This window comes from Aricia agestis, chromosome 1 (genome assembly GCF_905147365.1).
Source record: "Aricia agestis chromosome 1, ilAriAges1.1, whole genome shotgun sequence".
Taxonomy (NCBI): Eukaryota; Metazoa; Arthropoda; class Insecta; order Lepidoptera; family Lycaenidae; genus Aricia; species Aricia agestis.
This window is the reverse complement of record NC_056406.1, coordinates 25,232,979-25,251,344: the sequence shown is the minus strand read 5'-3', so window position 1 is coordinate 25,251,344 and position 18,366 is coordinate 25,232,979. Positions and strand designations below refer to the sequence as shown.

The 18,366-nt window shown below is 35.1% G+C and overlaps 2 protein-coding genes and 2 non-coding genes across 6 annotated transcripts; 1 reads left to right on the top strand and 3 right to left on the bottom strand.

The window, feature by feature from the left end:
- Nucleotides 1-756: 756 nt before the first annotated feature.
- LOC121734616 lies at nt 757-876 on the bottom strand. The gene has a single exon (XR_006036764.1). It is a non-coding gene; the product is annotated as a U5 spliceosomal RNA (small nuclear RNA).
- Nucleotides 877-4,766: 3,890 nt separating this feature from the next.
- On the bottom strand, nt 4,767-8,797 carry LOC121726922 (lysosomal thioesterase PPT2 homolog). Of its 3 annotated transcripts, XM_042114586.1 has the most exons (8): nt 8,363-8,797; nt 7,944-8,085; nt 7,642-7,749; nt 7,182-7,353; nt 5,934-6,035; nt 5,281-5,496; nt 5,055-5,088; nt 4,767-4,972 (listed from the first exon to the last, which is right to left on the bottom strand). In XM_042114586.1, exons 1-6 carry the CDS (start codon nt 8,498-8,500, stop codon nt 5,295-5,297), a joined length of 864 nt encoding a protein of 287 aa, XP_041970520.1. In that variant the 5' UTR covers nt 8,501-8,797; the 3' UTR covers nt 4,767-4,972; nt 5,055-5,088; nt 5,281-5,294. The 3 variants fall into 3 exon arrangements, with proteins under 3 accessions (XP_041970520.1, XP_041970515.1, XP_041970506.1); XM_042114581.1 differs by having other exon boundaries at nt 4,767-5,088; XM_042114572.1 differs by having other exon boundaries at nt 4,767-5,496.
- Nucleotides 6,140-6,211, bottom strand: Trnaq-cug. The gene has a single exon. It is a non-coding gene; the product is annotated as a tRNA-Gln (tRNA).
- A 1,183-nt stretch (nt 8,798-9,980) lies between the features above and the next one.
- On the top strand, nt 9,981-17,561 carry LOC121725455 (HEAT repeat-containing protein 1). Its single transcript, XM_042112453.1, has 4 exons — nt 9,981-11,249; nt 11,492-15,988; nt 16,129-16,548; nt 17,321-17,561. The coding sequence occupies exons 1-4, from the start codon at nt 10,081-10,083 to the stop codon at nt 17,511-17,513; spliced, it is 6,279 nt and encodes a 2,092-aa protein (XP_041968387.1). The 5' UTR covers nt 9,981-10,080; the 3' UTR covers nt 17,514-17,561.
- The last annotated feature ends 805 nt before the right edge of the window (nt 17,562-18,366 follow it).

Here is an 18,366-nt window from a genome sequence, read left to right as displayed (position 1 = left end):
ATTTTAGTTTTCATTTACAATTTATGATTGACACTAGTTAAAATGTATCCCTTCAAAAGATAATTTATTAATAAATGTGTTTTATTTTGTCAGTAGGACGCTTTAAGTGCGTCAAAATGTTGCACCCGCGATAATGGAATCGCCCCTTTACTACATAACGCCAGGTAAGTATAATGTTTCTGTAACACCTTACACTGGTGACCGGATACAGAGATTAAGTAATAATAATTATAAATGTGTTAATAATTATAATTAGGTATGATTTGTCAAGAGTGAATTAGTTTTCATCACAATAATACACGCAACTGTTGTTAACCTAATAGTAAAACATAATATTAAGTATGTGATATTATTATAATAACGATTAGTATAAACATTAGGTATGATTATCGGCTGGCGACGCCCTTGCTCAGAACAGCAGCAGTCCGTTTTTGTTTTTAAATGATAATTGCTGAAGGAAGTATTGTACCAAGACGACTTAGATACCATTTTGGTACAATTTATACCAAAATGGTATCTGAGGAGTGAGGAGAGTGTAACGTGTATGTCGAAAAATAGGTAGATTTGATACCGAAGTTGGTAGATAGAAGGGTAGGTAGAAGGGCGGTGAAATAGGTAGATCTACCACAAAGTTGGTAGACGTGACAACTGACAACACTGCATCGTAAAAAGATAATATTTTGTCGGTAGGCCTAAGGCCTAACAGCCTTAGCAGATAAGTACACTTTTGTACTGTAAAAGTCATGAGATTTATTAAGGTCTGGTTTGCACCAGACCCGTTAAAAAATTGAGAAAGACTCATTTGAGTGTTCCCCTCCACGGAAATCTTTAGTAAAAGGCGAAAGATTTATACGTTTTGAAGGGAAACCAGAGTTGGCGTCGTGGAGTGATCGCAGAGTAGTCAACAAAAACTTTCGTGCTACCGATAGCGCGATGTAGAGCAGGCACAGCGACATCTAGCGGTAAGTTTAATTACTAATTAAAACAAAATTTACCTCGTGATCTATGATTTATGAACCATGTTTTCCGAGTCTCTTTATCATTGAGGTACTATAGACTGGAGAGAGACTTATATCGGTGTATACATAGACATAATATATACATAGGTTTATGGGTGTATAAGCGTCAAAAGCGTGTAATGTTATGTCCTACTTACTAGGACATAACAAAGGAATCGGTCTGCATATTTCATGTAATAAAAGTGTTAATAAAGGTTTTTAGTGAACATTTAATGCTAGATATTGTTGAGTTTTGTGGTTCCACTAAATAATAAACCATAAGAATGGTCAAAGAATGCCTGAAACACGTGGATTTAACATTAAATACGTAAGTTTTGAACAACGTTTTTTGGGCTTTCAATCGGTATTTTTGTAAGCTAAAAAGATAATTTATAAGTTTATTAATCCCTTATTCATGCTATATAAGGCATTAGTGCTAAAAATGTCACATTATTTAATAATTTGGCTATAAAAATTGCATAGCTTTTTACGTGTGTTTACGGATTCTCATCACTTAAACTATAGTTAATCGATATCATGAACTAATTGACTTTCTTTCCTGTATCATAATGTGCTTCGAAATAATCGACAAATAAAATATTCAAGAAAACAAACGCACACTACTTGTATGAAAATAAGCACAAAATGGCCACGCGATGACGGGCTAAGATTACATCTATACTATAATACTTTATCTATGCTCTTTATTCTTTTTATAGCCATGTAATTAATGTTAATTTTTTCCACTGTGATTGTGTCAGTAAAGGGGCTATACCTACCCAGAAAATTTTAATGGCTCTAATTTATTAAACGACTAATATTATTAACTACGCTTTAATTAAAAAGAAAATTATCTAAGACCTTTTAAAATGACATAAAATTTTATTTGTACTTATATAAGCTACAAGCTAAGACCGAATAAAATTTATTTGGTCTGAGGTTACAAGGATTTCGGACAAATTAAAAGTAGGTTGATGATGTATAAAACTTTTATTTCATAGCCGCCATGTCTTCTCAATATTAATAATTAAGCTATTATACGCTAGGCACACCACATTTTTAAAAAGTAACTCTAGATAATAAAAAGTAACCCTAGATAATGTCTGGTATCTGATAATACATAAGTATTAACATTTTGTTGCAATTCGAATACTTAAATTTAGTTTTAAAAAATCTTAAACTGTAAGAGCTGGTTTTGATTTTATGAAATCCAATTTACGCCATTAAAAAATACCATTATTTTTGCTAACGTCGTAAAAACGTTTTTGTACAATATTCTTGTTATTATCCATAACAATAGTTTGAAAGAACCCTAGTACAAAGGATGGCCTATACGAGATTCTACATAATATGCATTTCTACTTTCTAGTAAAAGAGTATTATTGTTAAACTGTTTGGCAACTTGTACAGATCTCTTGTTAACATTTTAATTTTTAACAAATGGGCATTTTAAAATCATTAGTAAATTGAAATTATAAATGAAACTAAAAATACTTACATTTAAAAAAAAATTGATTTTCACACAAATCGTAATGAATAAAAACTATAAAATATAAGAAAATTTTGTACAATTGTCTACTTAAAATTATCATGCACTACTGATTATTTATGATTAAAAATGGTAAAATATGGCTTATTTTAATTGCTAGCACAATATAAATAATTAAAAAAAAATACATTTTGATAGTTTAATAACTTTGTATACTTATATAAGTTTAAAATGCATACCTTTTGGTTTTAAAACATAATTATCATAATATTACTGCAATATTACAGTTTTTGATACATTTTTGTAATTCTTATTTAGAAAATTATTAGACACACTAAAAGGAACATTAAAACCTGCGTAATAACATGATTATTTTCAGATCCATTTCATTCGAATTGTTTACAAACCCAAATCATAGCCAAAAAAAATTGTAAAACTTACCTTACTTCATAATACCATAGACAAAATGTATGTTTGGTCTCTGATATTACTAACAATCACAATTGAGCGTGAGTTAAGTTAAAACTAAGTATACTACAAAATCAATTTGATTCATTGATCAATATATTTTTTAAATTAAATACAAATAGTATACGGGTATATTATCGGCCTATACTAATGTATAGAACTGGGTAGTGTGTATTATGAATAATAATAATAAGTATATCATATTATGAAGTTACCACATGTAAAAATTTTAAGATAGTTAGATATAAAAATAGGTCGCGCCAGGACTTTATTAATTCTGCCGTGCAGACACTAAAGCGCAGTAAGGCGCATTTTGGTGATTTTCCGTTTTTGATATATTCTAAATCTAGATTTTTTTCTCTTTATTTCTGGCTTACTCACATTATCCTACGTTAAATGGAAGTATTTTATTTTTAACCATAAAGATTTTTGAAAATGCAGTAATGACCCCATTTTACCGCTAAAAAGACATTATTGCTATATAAATCGCAGTAAAATCACTTGCTGCAAGGATTTTTTTGTGATTTCAGATTAAAACGCAGTAAATACAAATAAAATACTGTTTTTATATAGTTCCGTATACACACACAGTCACGTGAAAACCTAATTAAAACGCAGTATATGCTAACTCCATACAAACAGTTTTTACTGCATTTAATCAGTACTAGTGATTACTAATTAAAATGCAGTAAATTCAGGTATAATACTGCATTTTAAAAAGTTAATTGCTATATTGATATAATCTATACTACTTACTAAAATGCAGTATTTGTATAGTATTCTTTGAAAAAGTTGTATGTATGCAATTCGTACAACTATCTTTTACAATAAGATATGAGTACTTGCAGGCTATTGTAAATCGTATTTTGATATTCAATTATAATGATTATTATTGCATGGTGAGGTCAATATTAGATTTTACTATATCAACAATGGTTAAAATGACGCCATATTAATTAACGATAAGTGTAATCGCTTAGTTTTGGCCGGTTTTAATTAATAAGATATTAATGACAATTGATAAGTTAAAAAAAATGTTACTTATTAATATACCACTTATTTCTCAGTTCCACCATTTTATACATTTTTGTGTTCCTTTCAGTGCAAATTATGGACTGATTAATTGTATAATGAAGTGCTTAGTATTCCTAATGCACATAAAATGGTATTTTTTAAAATATAGTACTAGGTATTTACAGTTTTAAGCATTATTTCAAAATAACGATGTTAACGTACTAAGAGAAGATAATAATTGTTAGTTTTTTATGCAAAAATGCAGATTTTTTAATAAATTTTAAGCTTAGAAACGAAGTTCAAATGAAAAACGCATCCTATTTGATTATTAAAAATAAAATTTTCATAATTAAATTATTACGCTGTTTCATTTGTATGCACTACTTCTTTTATGTTCCAGAACACAAAACTAACTAAAGTGCAGTAATGCACCTTTTTTACTGCGTTTTAATATGTAATTCTCGGTTTTTTTCTGTGCAGTAAAGGGGCCCCAAAAATATTAATGCCTGTAATAAATTATTCATAGGGTTTTCAGGGCATTATTTATGTCTAGGATTAAGTTTACGTTATTCCCTTTGAGATAAAGTTGAAAAAGAACAAAACAAATACATTTTAATAAGTATATTTTTCTACGTTTTTAAACTTTAAACGCGTTTTTCTCCGAATCATGATTTTGCACTTACTGCGCTTTAGTGTCTGCACGGCAGAATTGTGGCCCGCGTGATGTTAAACCATATTGAAATTCACGCCCACCGGCAAAATAATGTAGTCGTCGTGATAGTCGTGCAATATTTTTCCATTTTTAAATCGTTAATTTTGAAGAACGTTATTTTTTAATCTTAATTTTTTTTTGTTGCGGCCGGGCCCGCGACTCCAAGACCAAAACATGTTTTTCGCCCGCAAGAAAAAAATGTTGGGGACCACTGATGTATGCTTATACCAACACAAGAGACATGATATTTACACTGCAACTTTAGCCTGCAGTAGCACTAGGCCCTATACTGTTTCATTTACAAAATCGAAATGAAATTTAAACTGCTTTAGCCCAGCAGCATCGGTCTGAATCACCTATGAATGATGATACTATTTACATTTAATTTCATTTACAAAATCTAATGTCTACTTTCCAGTGGCGTAACTATAACATCCGGGGCCCGTGGCAAATTGATGGGACCCTATCACTAAAAATCATCACGTTAATAATAAAACAATGTATAAAAAATTTCTAACCCCACGGCCTCTTAGGCCGGGGCCCTTTTTGGGTCGGGGGCCTGTGGCATTTTGCCAGCCCTGCCACCCTATACACCACTCCTACTTTCACTACTTCAATCTAGGTAAGGTAGCAGGTAGTTGTCCACAATACTAACATTCATGTGCCAATTGAAGTGGTTGACTCCAGGAACGGTCACCAGGTGGAGTCTGCCGCTCTGGTCCAAAGACTTGAGACCGATTCGGTCTTCGGTGTATATATCTTGGTCCCTCATCTCGATTACTGTTTCGTTGTTTTTGTCGTAGTAGCCGAATTGACTGGAAAACACAGAAAAAATTGTTACAGATTAAAATATTTGTATGTTATTCCTCTGTAGTTAAGAATATTGCTTGCACAAACTGAATACTGTTAGCCCAGGACAGAACAAAATGAATGGAATTGGAGGCCTTTACCTGTTAATTTAGGATTCCTCTTAAAAAATATAACTGTTTTCTTTTCAAATCTAAATTATAATAATATAAGTAAAGAGTCAGGAAATAATAGTTTTTTTTTTTAATTATTTATTTATTTATCCCTATGCAATGTTTTGTATTTATTTTGTTGTTAAAGAGGTAACTGATATTTATTGCAGTAGCACCATACTCTTACAGTAACTTACAGTTGTTTTGTTTCTGTATAAGACTTTTAGGTATAGAACCCTGATTTTTTTTTATATAAGTACTTAACTTAATTTTATATATTATATTAAACTGACCTGCTCTGCCAAGGAGTTATCACTTGATCATCAGGGCCACCAATAAGGACCAAACGCTTCAGCCTCAGAATATTCGATTTGAAATTCTCCGATTGCACTGACCTGCAAACATAAGAAAGGAAAATTAATTTAGTAAAAATATAAATAATAGCGTATATCAGTAAAATAACTTTAAAGAATGTTGAAAAAAAAGAAACAAAAAGACAAGGTTCCACCGAGATTTGAACTCGGATCGCTGGATTCAGAGTCCAGAGTGCTAACCATTACACCATGGAACCTGTTGACTGTCTAGCTGAAATTTTGAAACAGTATTTACAAATAGTTATTCATGTGTTTATTACATTTTTAGGGCGGATTCGACCAAACTGGAGTAAAATTTTACTCGAGTATAACTGTCTCCTAATCTAAGAGTAAGCTGGTTTTGCGTTTTTCCAACTTCTAATCCAAGAATGAGTTAATTATACGGGAGTTAATATTTACATGGGCTATTTTGGTGGAGTAAATATTAAACTGAGAATAGTTGCACAACAGGGTGTCACGGTCGGTCTCATTGTGAACTATAATTGACATTTTATTTCATACTCTTTGAGTAACTTGGTAAAATGCAAACAATAATATCCTAGAGTAAATTAAAGGAGTAAAATTATTATTCTCATGATAGTTATACTCGTGTAACTTCAAGTTTGGTCGAATCGGGCCTAAAAAGCCTAATTATGGAAAAATTAAGCCATAAATTAAAAATTAACATCGAATATTAATTAAACGTGAACAAAATATTATAATTTATAACACAAGATGTGACGTCATTGAAGTTACAAAATGCGTCACAAGATGGCGCTTATCCAGCAATGAAACGATAACACAGAAACTAGGAAGTGATCTTCAAGATGTGAAAAGAATTTTTAGGTCAAGGCAATAACAATAATAAGATTCAGTTTGACGCAGATTAACATTATCAATTTCAAGGTCACTATCTGATGCAAATCTGTAATATTGTTAGCCTAAGAATATTACAGAATTTGCATCAGGTAGTTTATTAGCTTTCCTATGCATTACCATGATATAAACACCTTTTTTTATAATAGAGAAGCAAGATTCTGCTTCTGAGGAAAACCTGTTATTTAAATATTAGGTAGTTATATTGTAGCAGACTTTTAGCCAATATATTTTGTTACGCAATGTCCATGTATGCACTATGCATTCATATAAAATATTTTAGCAAATATAATAAGTATGTAATTTTCTTACTTTATATGATTGTTGATGTATGGCAAGTACACATTGTACTGTTCATACAGGGTTTGATGGTAGGGATCCTTCCAGTAGTTTCCAACGGACGTGTGCTGGCCAACTCGGGAATAGAATAACTCATATGCAGTATCTTTTACCAGCCCTGGGAATACTATGTGCAGGAATCCAGCTGTAAGATTAAAAAATAACACTGAATATTTATAGCTACAATGTTATTTAGTCTTTAGTTTTATTGTTTTATCAAGTGTATAGAAAGTAGTTATTTTAAAAACTTTTTTTTTTTTCTTTTTATTTCACTAGCTGTTTTATTTTATAGCTTGTTTGATAATTAATAACCATAGATTGCTGTTAAATTCTTAATCATGACTTTACACTAAACCTCATCATTTAAAATATTGTATGAAATTCTGCCCGGTCATGTCATTTGGGTTATAAATATTTAACTTAAAAGTATTACCGCCATACTGTCCAGCTTGTGGCGAGCTCAAGGATATGAATGTGCTGACAGACACATTAGGGAATGTCTGTACTATGCCTCTCGCCACTAGACCACCCTGGGAATAACCTGAAATAGATAATGATTATTATTTACTTAATAATGAATGATAATATTATAATATTATGCTGTATAAGCTATACCTTTATTAATTAAAATAATATTTTAAGCTACATAGGACAAGCATGTTTTTTTCTGGACCTCGTAAATTTTTTCCCACAGTATCCGGATCCCACCTAAAATTTTTCAATTAAAAAGATTACCAATTAAATTAATTCCTTCAGGGTGTTGACTGGATATGTTTGCAACATCATTCCCAATCTCTAAAACCTGGTGCCACATTGTCTCCAGGCTCGACCAGCTCTCAAACCTGTTTACATTATATACTTTGGTGCCTGGATGTTTCTGAAAACCAAAAATATATTAAAGTATTATAAAAAAAAGCAACATAACATACTGTCTTAGTATGTATAAAACAAGTTCTGAAGCTTTCCTATTTTGTTTTTTTGGCACAAGCAAAGAGTAGATATAGAGTAGACCATGGGTATACCTACTTTTTACTGGAGCAAAATAAACAAGAAGTAAGAAAGAATATTATTGTATTTTAAAGCCTTTGTTAGGCTTTCTCAAGTCTGAACCTAAATTATTTTCAGTAGGTACACTTACTGATAATATCACTTACTTCCTGTATCCTACGGCTTATCATCTCCATGCTCCCACTTCCAGTCATGATTCCATGAATAAGCACCACAGGCTTGTATGCAGAACAATAGCAAAGGCATAATGCACTTATTAGGCATAATTTCATATGGATAATCATTGTTATAAATTCTTGTTACACTCAATGATATTGGACAGTAATTAGTAATTACAAAACAGCTGTATGCCTCACTGCGAGAACCTTCCTAACACGAGTTCTTTGTTTGAAATTTGAATCAAGTGGTTGTGAATGCAGAATGTGAATTGTGATGTATTACTTTGTATAAATAGCAAGTGTCGATGACGCAGATTGTAGTTTTATAAAGAACAAGCGTGTATTGTTGACACTGTATCATTTATCTTTGACCGTTAGGGTCAATATTGAACCATTTACAATAACTATTTCAATAAATCCAACATTAGCTTTTCTTTTTGCAAGTAAAATGTAAATTGATATTTCAAAATTCGAATATTTTTGTAATTCTTCTTCTTCCCTGTTTATTGTTGTTCTACTGTTAGGGCTGCGTTCCAGATGACGTTAATTTTGACCAAAACGCTCAAAACGTCCCCTTCTGCCGTTCCCTTTGGCGACCGGGGTCGTTTTGATAGCGGCTATGACGTCACTCATGACGTCATCATTTTCGCTCAAAACGACCCTTGACGAAGATGGGTCAAAGTGGGCGTTCTAGTTTTTTTTAAATTTTAACGTAACTATATCGCGAAAGCCATGTTTGGAAAGTTTTCAGGAGAGAGTAGAGACAAAAAACTTTATATTATTTCATTACAAATAATATTTTAATTAAATAACATCTCATCTCTCCTATACCTGTTGACTTACTCGTACTTGACTAAGCATTAAGCGGTATTGTTACCTAACGTTTATATGTATATTGTGACAATAGTCAATATTCAAAATATGTGGTTTTGTTATTAAAATATGATTCAATGTGAAAACTCAAATATAATAAAAGTTTAACTATATTAAAATATGGTTACTTAAGTAAAAAAATGTAATACTAAAAACGAAACAAATATAATATTATGTATCTACATATTTTATTAAAATAATTGTAACTATAAACAATAAAATTAGGTACTTTTATTTACGACTTGAAGAAAAGGATCGTAATATCCAAGTTCGGTTCAATGTACCTATGTATAAAAAAAATATAGTTCTTTTTTTAAACTCTTCTCAAAACGCTCAAAACGATCCATAATCCGTTCCACTTGGGTTTGTATCACTGACGCTCACAAGCTAGTGGAACGGGAAAAACTACGGTCTTGAGCGTGAGCGTTTCTAACGTCATCTGGAACGCGGGGTAGGTGTCTAGCTCTACAATAAAATTCCAAAACCAATGGAATAATATTTAATAATAATTAAAATATGTTGCTGTAGTTATCTTCCTTTTATTTAAAATATAATATTTTATTAAGAAGTTATTTAGTTTTCTAAAATTAATGCAAAAACTGGTAATTTTAATTATTTCTGATTTTTTTTGCCTTATTTTTCCCTTTGTTAAGAAAACTGCATGTCAATTTAACAGATGTCTTATGTCATGTCACATGTGTCAGACGTCAGTTGCACGTGGGATGTCGTGTTCGTATAACGTATTTCGTAAATCTATTAATCTTTTAAAAATAATAGCTAAATTTGTGGAATTTATATTGTGATTTGAGTGTGGTAATCTACCGCCAGTAATTATGGCGACTACATCGTTAGCCGAGCAACTTCAAAAGCTTTCAGCGCCCCAGACATCGTTATACAAAGACGATAAGAAGAGGGCTTCTTTACTTTTCGACCCTAAAGAAGCGGCACTAAAGGATCGCGATACCTTCTATGAAATCGGTGTAAGCGGGCTTCGAGAATTGATCGCCCTCTACGAAGGCTTTCGACCGTACCAAGATTCCTTATTTAGTGTGTCATCGAAAGATTTCGAGAGGGCCGTAGAAAGCAAGGAAGTAAATAAAAATTTGGACCACACTATCGAGAAGTTTCTTCTACAGCTGTCACCCTACTTCTTGCTACAATCGTCGCACAAGGCGCTAGAATGGTTGGTGAACCGGTACCATATTCACCAGTATAACCAGGATGCTATTATGACTCTAATATTACCCTATCATGAAACTAAAATTTTCGTCCGGTTTATTCAACTGTTCGATTTAAAGTCGTCATCAAATCGGTGGAATTGGCTGGAGCCTCTACAGAAGCATGGTGTGTCCTTAACTAGACAGGTTTTGTACAACCAGTGTGTATCCAACACTGGTACTCTACACTTTATTTCAAATATGACAATGAAATATGTGAATGAGTTTGGTGAGAGGTGTTCTCAGCTGAACACTGTGTTTGCATTCTTCTGCTCCACTGCCATAGGAACAATAAATACTACAAAGTTTGTCACGGAAGCCATGATCACTTCTCTGCTGGCACCTATTGTTAATGGCATAGTATCCAACATTGCAGATTACAGATCTTCGGCATACATTATTTTGGGCTACTTGTCAACAAAAGCTACATTTAAAAAGAAAACTATTGATGAAATCATCTACAAAGTTTTTACAACTGAATTTGATTTGACTTATGAGGCAGTAACTCTCATCTCCTTGATATACACCCACCAGAGACATTTGAAGAAAATGCCAAAAGATATTTTGAGCAATATTTCAAGTGACGTCATGATGGTCCTCTGCACACATTTGAAAAAACTGATTGAGCTCAAAATAAGTGTTGAGGCATTTGTGGAAATATTTCTCAAAAGTGTTTTGCCAATTTTACAAAAAGATAAGGAGGATTTCAGAATAATGTCTCAACTACCTGAGATTCTGTTGGACGAGGTTGATTTGAAAGGGCAACATCCAGAAAATGTTATAAGGTATGCTTTTTTACAATACTTTTTGCTGTAAATCATAAATTATCATAACTTGGATAAAAAAAAACTTAATTAGTCTGTAGATTTTGTCTTCTTTGTTTTAATTACTATAACTAACTAAAAGTGCTAAAAGCTTAACAAAACATTCTATAACTAATATCCTATACGCAATGTAGATCATGATGTTAGTAGTAGAGGTGTTAATTTATTTATCAGATAATAATTAAACATTCTGTCAATTTCAGATGCATTCTAAAAACATTTCACACTAAAAAAGACAAGGAGGAGGATGATGAAAGTGACTTAGAAATAATTGACGAGGACAGTGAAAATTTCACAAAAATGGTCACAGAATGGTATTCCGTTGTTTTGAAGAAACTAGAAACTAAGTATCCTGATGCATTTGACTCAGTTATCAAGAAGGAGATGAGCTCCGACATATCACCACATAGAAGACGGCAGTTGTCACAAATTCTAGGTTTTAAGCCGGCAGTAGCACACAAAGTGGGGGACACATTTCTTTTTGAAAATTTAAACCATATCAATGCTGAATTGCGAGTTGAAGCTGTAAAGTACATCGCTAAAGAGTTCAATTCATTGAAATTGGAGAATGAAGAATTCTTAAAGGATTCAATTGTTGCAAGATTAACTGACGATAATATAGAGGTGGTTGATGCAGCTCTGTTGATCCCCAATAAAAATCTAGAAGAAGTCCTGGATGAAAATAATGTGACTGCAATATTTACAAGCATCGTGTCAAAAGATGATTCCGAATGGAAGCCGATAATAAAGAAAACTATTACTAAATTTACTACTCTACAAAACCTGCCAGTGGATCAAGATACAGTTTTGGCTGTAGTACCCTACATTTTCCCACAAAATAAAAAATTTGCTGACCTTTCTCACCACATTATGACATCTACATGGGGCAAAAAATTTGGTTTGCAAACTTTAAAGTCTTCAAAGCAAACCAAAGATAATCATGAACTAATTTGCCAGAATATTTTCAATGAGCTCTTTGTTAATAGAAGTGTAGATTTTAATAAAATACTGGATATAAACCGAGTGAATAAGCAGAGTGTTTTGGATGTTTGTTTATACATACTTCTAAAGTCAGCCTCATTGAATCAGTCATCTACACAAGATGTGACAGATATTCTAGATCTACTTCTAGAAACTATTGAGAAGAGTACAATAATTGCAAGTTCTGTGCAAGCATCATTTTCGTCAGCCAATATTACAGAGTTCATCACCCTTGCTAAGCAGAATAAATTATTATTTGAGTTTATGGAGTATGTATTTTATAGACTCATTGAGCAAGTAAGTAACAAAGACATAACAAAACCCTGGTGCAATATTCTCAGCACACCAGAGACTGTTCTGGTGCGAAGACTATTTGAAATTTTTATTGCTGGTTGTGGCATACCCACCTATTCCAGTAATTATGCAAAACTGCTACAGGAACTTTTGAAAAAACTGTTCAATAATGGTAAAGAGAGGTTTGAGTTTGTTTGTAATGTCGCTAGCGCTCATATTCTTTATGCAACCAACTCAAAAGATGTAGTGAACCCTGAACTCCAAATAAGAAGTCTTAAATTGATTTCAAATTTCATAGCCGTTCAGAGAGACTCAAAATGGATTTACGAATCTGATGTACTCATTGCCACTCTGCTGTTCAACCTTAACCATCCCGTTGCTATCATTAGAAGATATGTCACTGAATTAATGAAAGATCTTCAAGAGTATGATGCTGATAAAAATCTAGTGTATGTGCAATTGCTGAAAGAATTACTGGCTCACGAAGAAGAATTAGTCTTGGATCACGAACAAATTCTGCAAATTTTAAAAACTATACTCACTCATGATAAAGTTGGGAATAAGCTCTTCCGTAAAAATTGTCTTCTGAAACTGACTGGGATACTGCTAGGAGACACACCATCACACGTAAAATGTAATTTAGTTAAACTTCTATCGGCTATCAATACTGGAAATAGCTTTTCGCACATTGTCCCCGCTTTGAATCATCTAGAAAAGAAAATGAAAACTAATGAGTTGGACAAAAAGTTCGCATTCGACATTTACGAGTCCAATTTGCTGAGAAACGTTTACAGTCAAATAAACGAGAGTACTGTTGCTGTATTTAGTAAGGAACAAGTCTGGAAGTCAATCGAAGCGGGATTAAAAGAGTATAGAGAGTGTGTGCTGAATGAAGACCAAACATTTTCGAGTCCATGCGCTCTCATTATGAAAGAAATTACAGAGGATGCTTTCAAGAAAGTACCTACAGAGAAAGTAAAAGATCTGGTCTATCTTATCACATCTGCTGGCACCTTTAGCGGCAACTCTTCTATCGCCAGTGTTGCGTCCAAGGTTATGAAAAAGTTGCATTTGAATTTCAAAGACTACAAGCCAATCTTAGAAAAGATGCTAAATGCGGTAGATCCTGGCGCGAATGTGCCAAAGAAGAAAAAGACATCTGTATCTATGTTGTCACACCAGCTTGTCGAAACTGATGAGTGGCGTATAGGGGTGACTCTACTCGAGTACGTCCAGAATAAGAAGAAAATGACCGTCGATAACTCCTTCGTCGCTATGATGTTCCAGATACTCAATAAATGTTTGCGGTTTGAGGAGCAGTCGTACGTAGAATATACGAAACAACTAATACTCTCGTCTCTCTGGTTCTACAGCAAGAAATTCGTCGACGAAACTGAGAAAGACCAAATGAAGGCTTTGAAGAATATATTCGATGTGGAACTTGTGGTGCAATGTATTCGAGGCACCCAAAATCCCCAAACACAGCATCATGCCCTGATTCTGCTGTCGCATGCCGCGTACATGCTGCCGGAGCAAGTTCTTCATCATACAATGGAGATATTCACCTTTATGGGCTCATCGGTTCTCAGACACGACGACGCATACAGCTTCCAAATTATAATAAGAATCATCGAAACCCTTATCCCTATATTGGTAAAACTAGACAGGAAAGTCGAGGAGTATTCGGAGAAGGAGCTTGAAAAACTTCAAAAGCGCGTAGTGCCCGTGCTGCGGATATTCGCAGACGTAGTCCTACACGTTCCGGAACATAGAAGACTGCCGCTCTACAAGAAGTTAATCGATACGTTGGGTCCCAGCCAGTTTCTATGGGTATTCCTGGCTTTACTGCTAGAGACGCATATTGCGCACTTCAACGACAATAAGAAGAAAGATACGAGACCTCCGAGGACCTTAGCCGATAAAGAGTCCCCAGTGAATAGGATGGACTTCGGCCAGAGCATCTTACTAGAATATCCTCCTGAAATATGCTTGGACAATTTTATAAAACTGATGCTCTACATGAAGTCACTACCTATGCAGAAGGACGAGAATTCTATGGACACCGACGTCGATCCGAGCGACATATTCAGTGTGAACGGACACAGTCCAATCCAACTGAGACACTACAAATACGTCATCGTTACCTTTATGAACTCATTTATATCGTCGTCAAGATTTGTCCAGCACTGCACTCAAGTTACTGACGCGAAAGCAATGGAGACCAACTACAAGACGTTCATCATCAACACTTTGACGTTCATTCAAACTATTTCTAAGGTTACCGATGAGAAAACTGCCAAATATTGGCGGGTCATGCTTCATCACAGCTACGACCTTCTCGATCATACAAACAACCTGCTTTCTGCTCCAATGTTCTTGTCAGTTATCCGAGGGCTGCTTATGCACACCATACACACGGTTCGTAGGAAATCCATGGAACTATTGAACTCTAAAATACAGTTTTCTCCCGAAATGTTTGCTGATGTTGACCAAGAGTTGCTGTTCTCGCTGCTGCCGCCGCTGCTGGAAATTGTCAAAACGATAGATAATACTGAGGAAACTGCTAAAGATAACGTAGTGCAGGAGGTAGAACTGAACCAACAAGCTGCCTTGCTATCGTTAAAACTCCTGACTCGTTTATTAGCTTCCTCTAACCCAGAACCATTTAGACCAGTTCTGGAGACGGTAACAACTTACACCTGCAATCCCAATATCAATGGAAACGTGATGGCGTCCGTGGTGTTGTGCTTGGCTGAATTGTGCTCCAATCTGAAGGCGCACGCACTCGGTAGCTTGAGGAAGTTTATGCCCGCCCTGATTAAAGTTCTAAAGAAACAACGTAAGGCAGACACGCCCGAATTAGTTCTGCTGAGCACGGTGACTGCTATATCGAAGATAGTCGAGAGTGTGCCGCTTTTCCTGAGTCCATATTTGCAGAAGATCTTGTACGAGTACTCCGTTCTGTTGGGCAAATGGCAGGCGTCCGATCAGGAAAGTAAGGTGGTCGCGAAGCTTGTGAACATCAAGAAGAAGATAGCCACTTCCATTCCACCTCGAGTCTTAATTCCCGTTGCCAACGAGACCCATCAGTTGATTTTGGAGAAGGAAAACTACGATGCTGTGGGGCCCCTCATGTCTGTATTGGCTGATAGTTTCGTGAACGTTACCGCCGCTGATTTTACCGCTTTGCAGCAGGATCTGACGACCTTCTTCCTGTCAGCTTTACAACTAAGAAGCGACGCGGCCGAAAAAGACGTAGACGCAACAGTCATTGACAAAGCGGAGGGAGAAATTGTAAACGCTTTAGTCAACTTGGTGCTGAAACTGTCGGAGACGAGCTTCAGACCGTTCTATTTCAAGATCTACGACTGGGCAATACGGACTAATATTGATGGACAAAAGGATAGGACTATTACTTTCTACAGGTATTTGAAAATATTTGATTTCATTTCCTCTTCCAAAATAAGACGTAGTTTATTTTCCTTAAAATGTTTTATTGCTGTTTACTGAAATATTTTTAGTACCTTTTTGTTATAATAACCAACATGTATTTTTCTATTTCCAGACTTAGCAGCGTCATTGCCGACAAACTGAAAGGACTCTTTGTGTTGTTTGCGGGTCATTTCGTAAAAAATGCTGCAGAACTGCTAGACGCATGCAACAACAGCAAGACCGAAGAACTATTCTTCGATTCCGAGGAGAAGAATATAGCCTTGGTCAATAACATAATTAAAACCCTCCAAATAGTGTTCTTGTATGACACTCAGAGTTTCCTCAATAAGAGCAGGTTTGAGACTCTCATGCAGCCTGTTGTAGACCAGTTGGAGAATACCCTGGGTGGAGTACCAGGTCTGAAGTCCAGGGCTACGGAGCTGCTGATACCGTGCATATCGCAGTTCGCAGTGGCTATAGCTGACGATTCTCTATGGAAGTTATTGAACTATCAGATACTCTTGAAGACGAGACACAATGATTCTGAAATAAGGTAATTTTTGCTCATTTTTAACATACCAAATTGACGATATAACCTGTGAAAAGCGGCTTATAGATCTTAAGTTTTACGTCAAACGCTAAACGTCAAACATTATGTTGAATTACGTTCAATCGATTGTCTTCTCATCTCTTTTTCGCGGTTTGCAGCGTCAATGTGTTAACACCGTTAATCTTTATCTCAATATATGTAGATAAAATATCATTAGAGTAAACTTGTCTTGAGAGTAATTGCAAAATGTGTTCCTACTTGTGTACCATTTAAGAAATTGATTCATAGGCAGGTGGCGGAGTAATTTGGTCGGGTTGTGTCAATTCTGTATAAGTCGTGACTCGTGATCTTCTGTTTGTTTGTGGTTTAATCGAACAAATCTCGTAGGTCCGCCATCTGCCTCTCCCGAGTTGGCTGCGATGCGCTAAGTGTTCCGCGCATCGCATCATAGTACAGTGCACTGTGGGCCTAACAGCCATGCACTAGTGCCTTTAGGAGTATTCGCTGGCAGGGTCGCGGCTATGTATCCCGCGTATCCCGTGGCTCTGTCTAAAGCGGAAAGTAGGAACACTCGTTGGGTTTTTAGTGGGTATGCCCGGGCGCGGCCTCACCGCCCTGGGGAGTCCCACATACCCCGGTAGCCATCCCCAGACCGCTGGGGATGCTTAATAGCATTTCCCCAACGAAAAAAAAAGGTCCGCCATCTGCCTATGAATTGACTTTGACAGTAGTAGAATGGACCATTATTCAAGAAATCAATTCTCATTTGTTACAGGCTAACAGCACTGGAATGTCTAGTAGCCATGGCTTCACAGCTCGGCAGCAACTGGCTACCTCTACTGGCAGAAAGTGTACCTTTCCTAGCTGAACTTCTAGAAGACGGTGACCCCAGAATAGAGACAGCCACCAAGAACGCTGTCAGAACACTCGAGCAGATACTAGGCGAGCCTCTGGAGAAATATTTCTAGAATCTCTTTGAGTTTTGCTTAAATATACGCAACATTTATATAACAGGACGTATTGTTTTTATTTTGCAATATAAGTAGGAAATATGGAACATAAACTGGACTTTTCTAATTAAGTAGTGTTAAAAGCTATATTTTACAGTGTTAAACATGTTGTTTTATTGTTCTTATCGTCCTTAACTAGTTCTTAAGTCGCAGATTACTAAGGGCTAGTTTTAATAGTTATGTTATAGAAATATCGATTGAGAAATATCTTCCAAGATCCCTTTTGCCGTCGCTACTGATATACGTTTTTTTTTTTTATATCAGAGTATTAGAGTGCTTACAGATGAACGGCACCGTGTCGGCGGCAGTCGACAGCACGCGTCGGCGGCAGTCGACGGTACGTGTTGGCGGCAGTCGACGGTACGTGTTGGCGGCAGTCAACCACCTCTAAAAGCAGTTTTTTTAATATTACTTAGAGATTTTGTACCACCACTTCTTAAAAGTAGGTAAGATTACTTTAAGATTGTTTCATCAAGGCGGAGCAGGAATAAAACAATATTATTTTCATACATCATAAGATTACCGCCGACGCGTGCCGCTGACTGCCGTCGACACAGAAACAGTTCCATTCACCGTTTATAGACTGCGCTATTGGTGGGTATATTTTTAATTCTCAGGAACCATAATAAAGTAAAGCTGAGTAGGTAAGTATAGTTAAAGTCTTGCCGGGTAATTTTAATATTATTTTACTACTTCAACAATTTTAGAGGTCGCGTTACATTATAATAAACTAATAGGTTATTAAAGTACATAGGTCATAGGTAGAGGTATGTAGCTACAGGTAAAGGTATTAAATGTAACTTTAATTTCT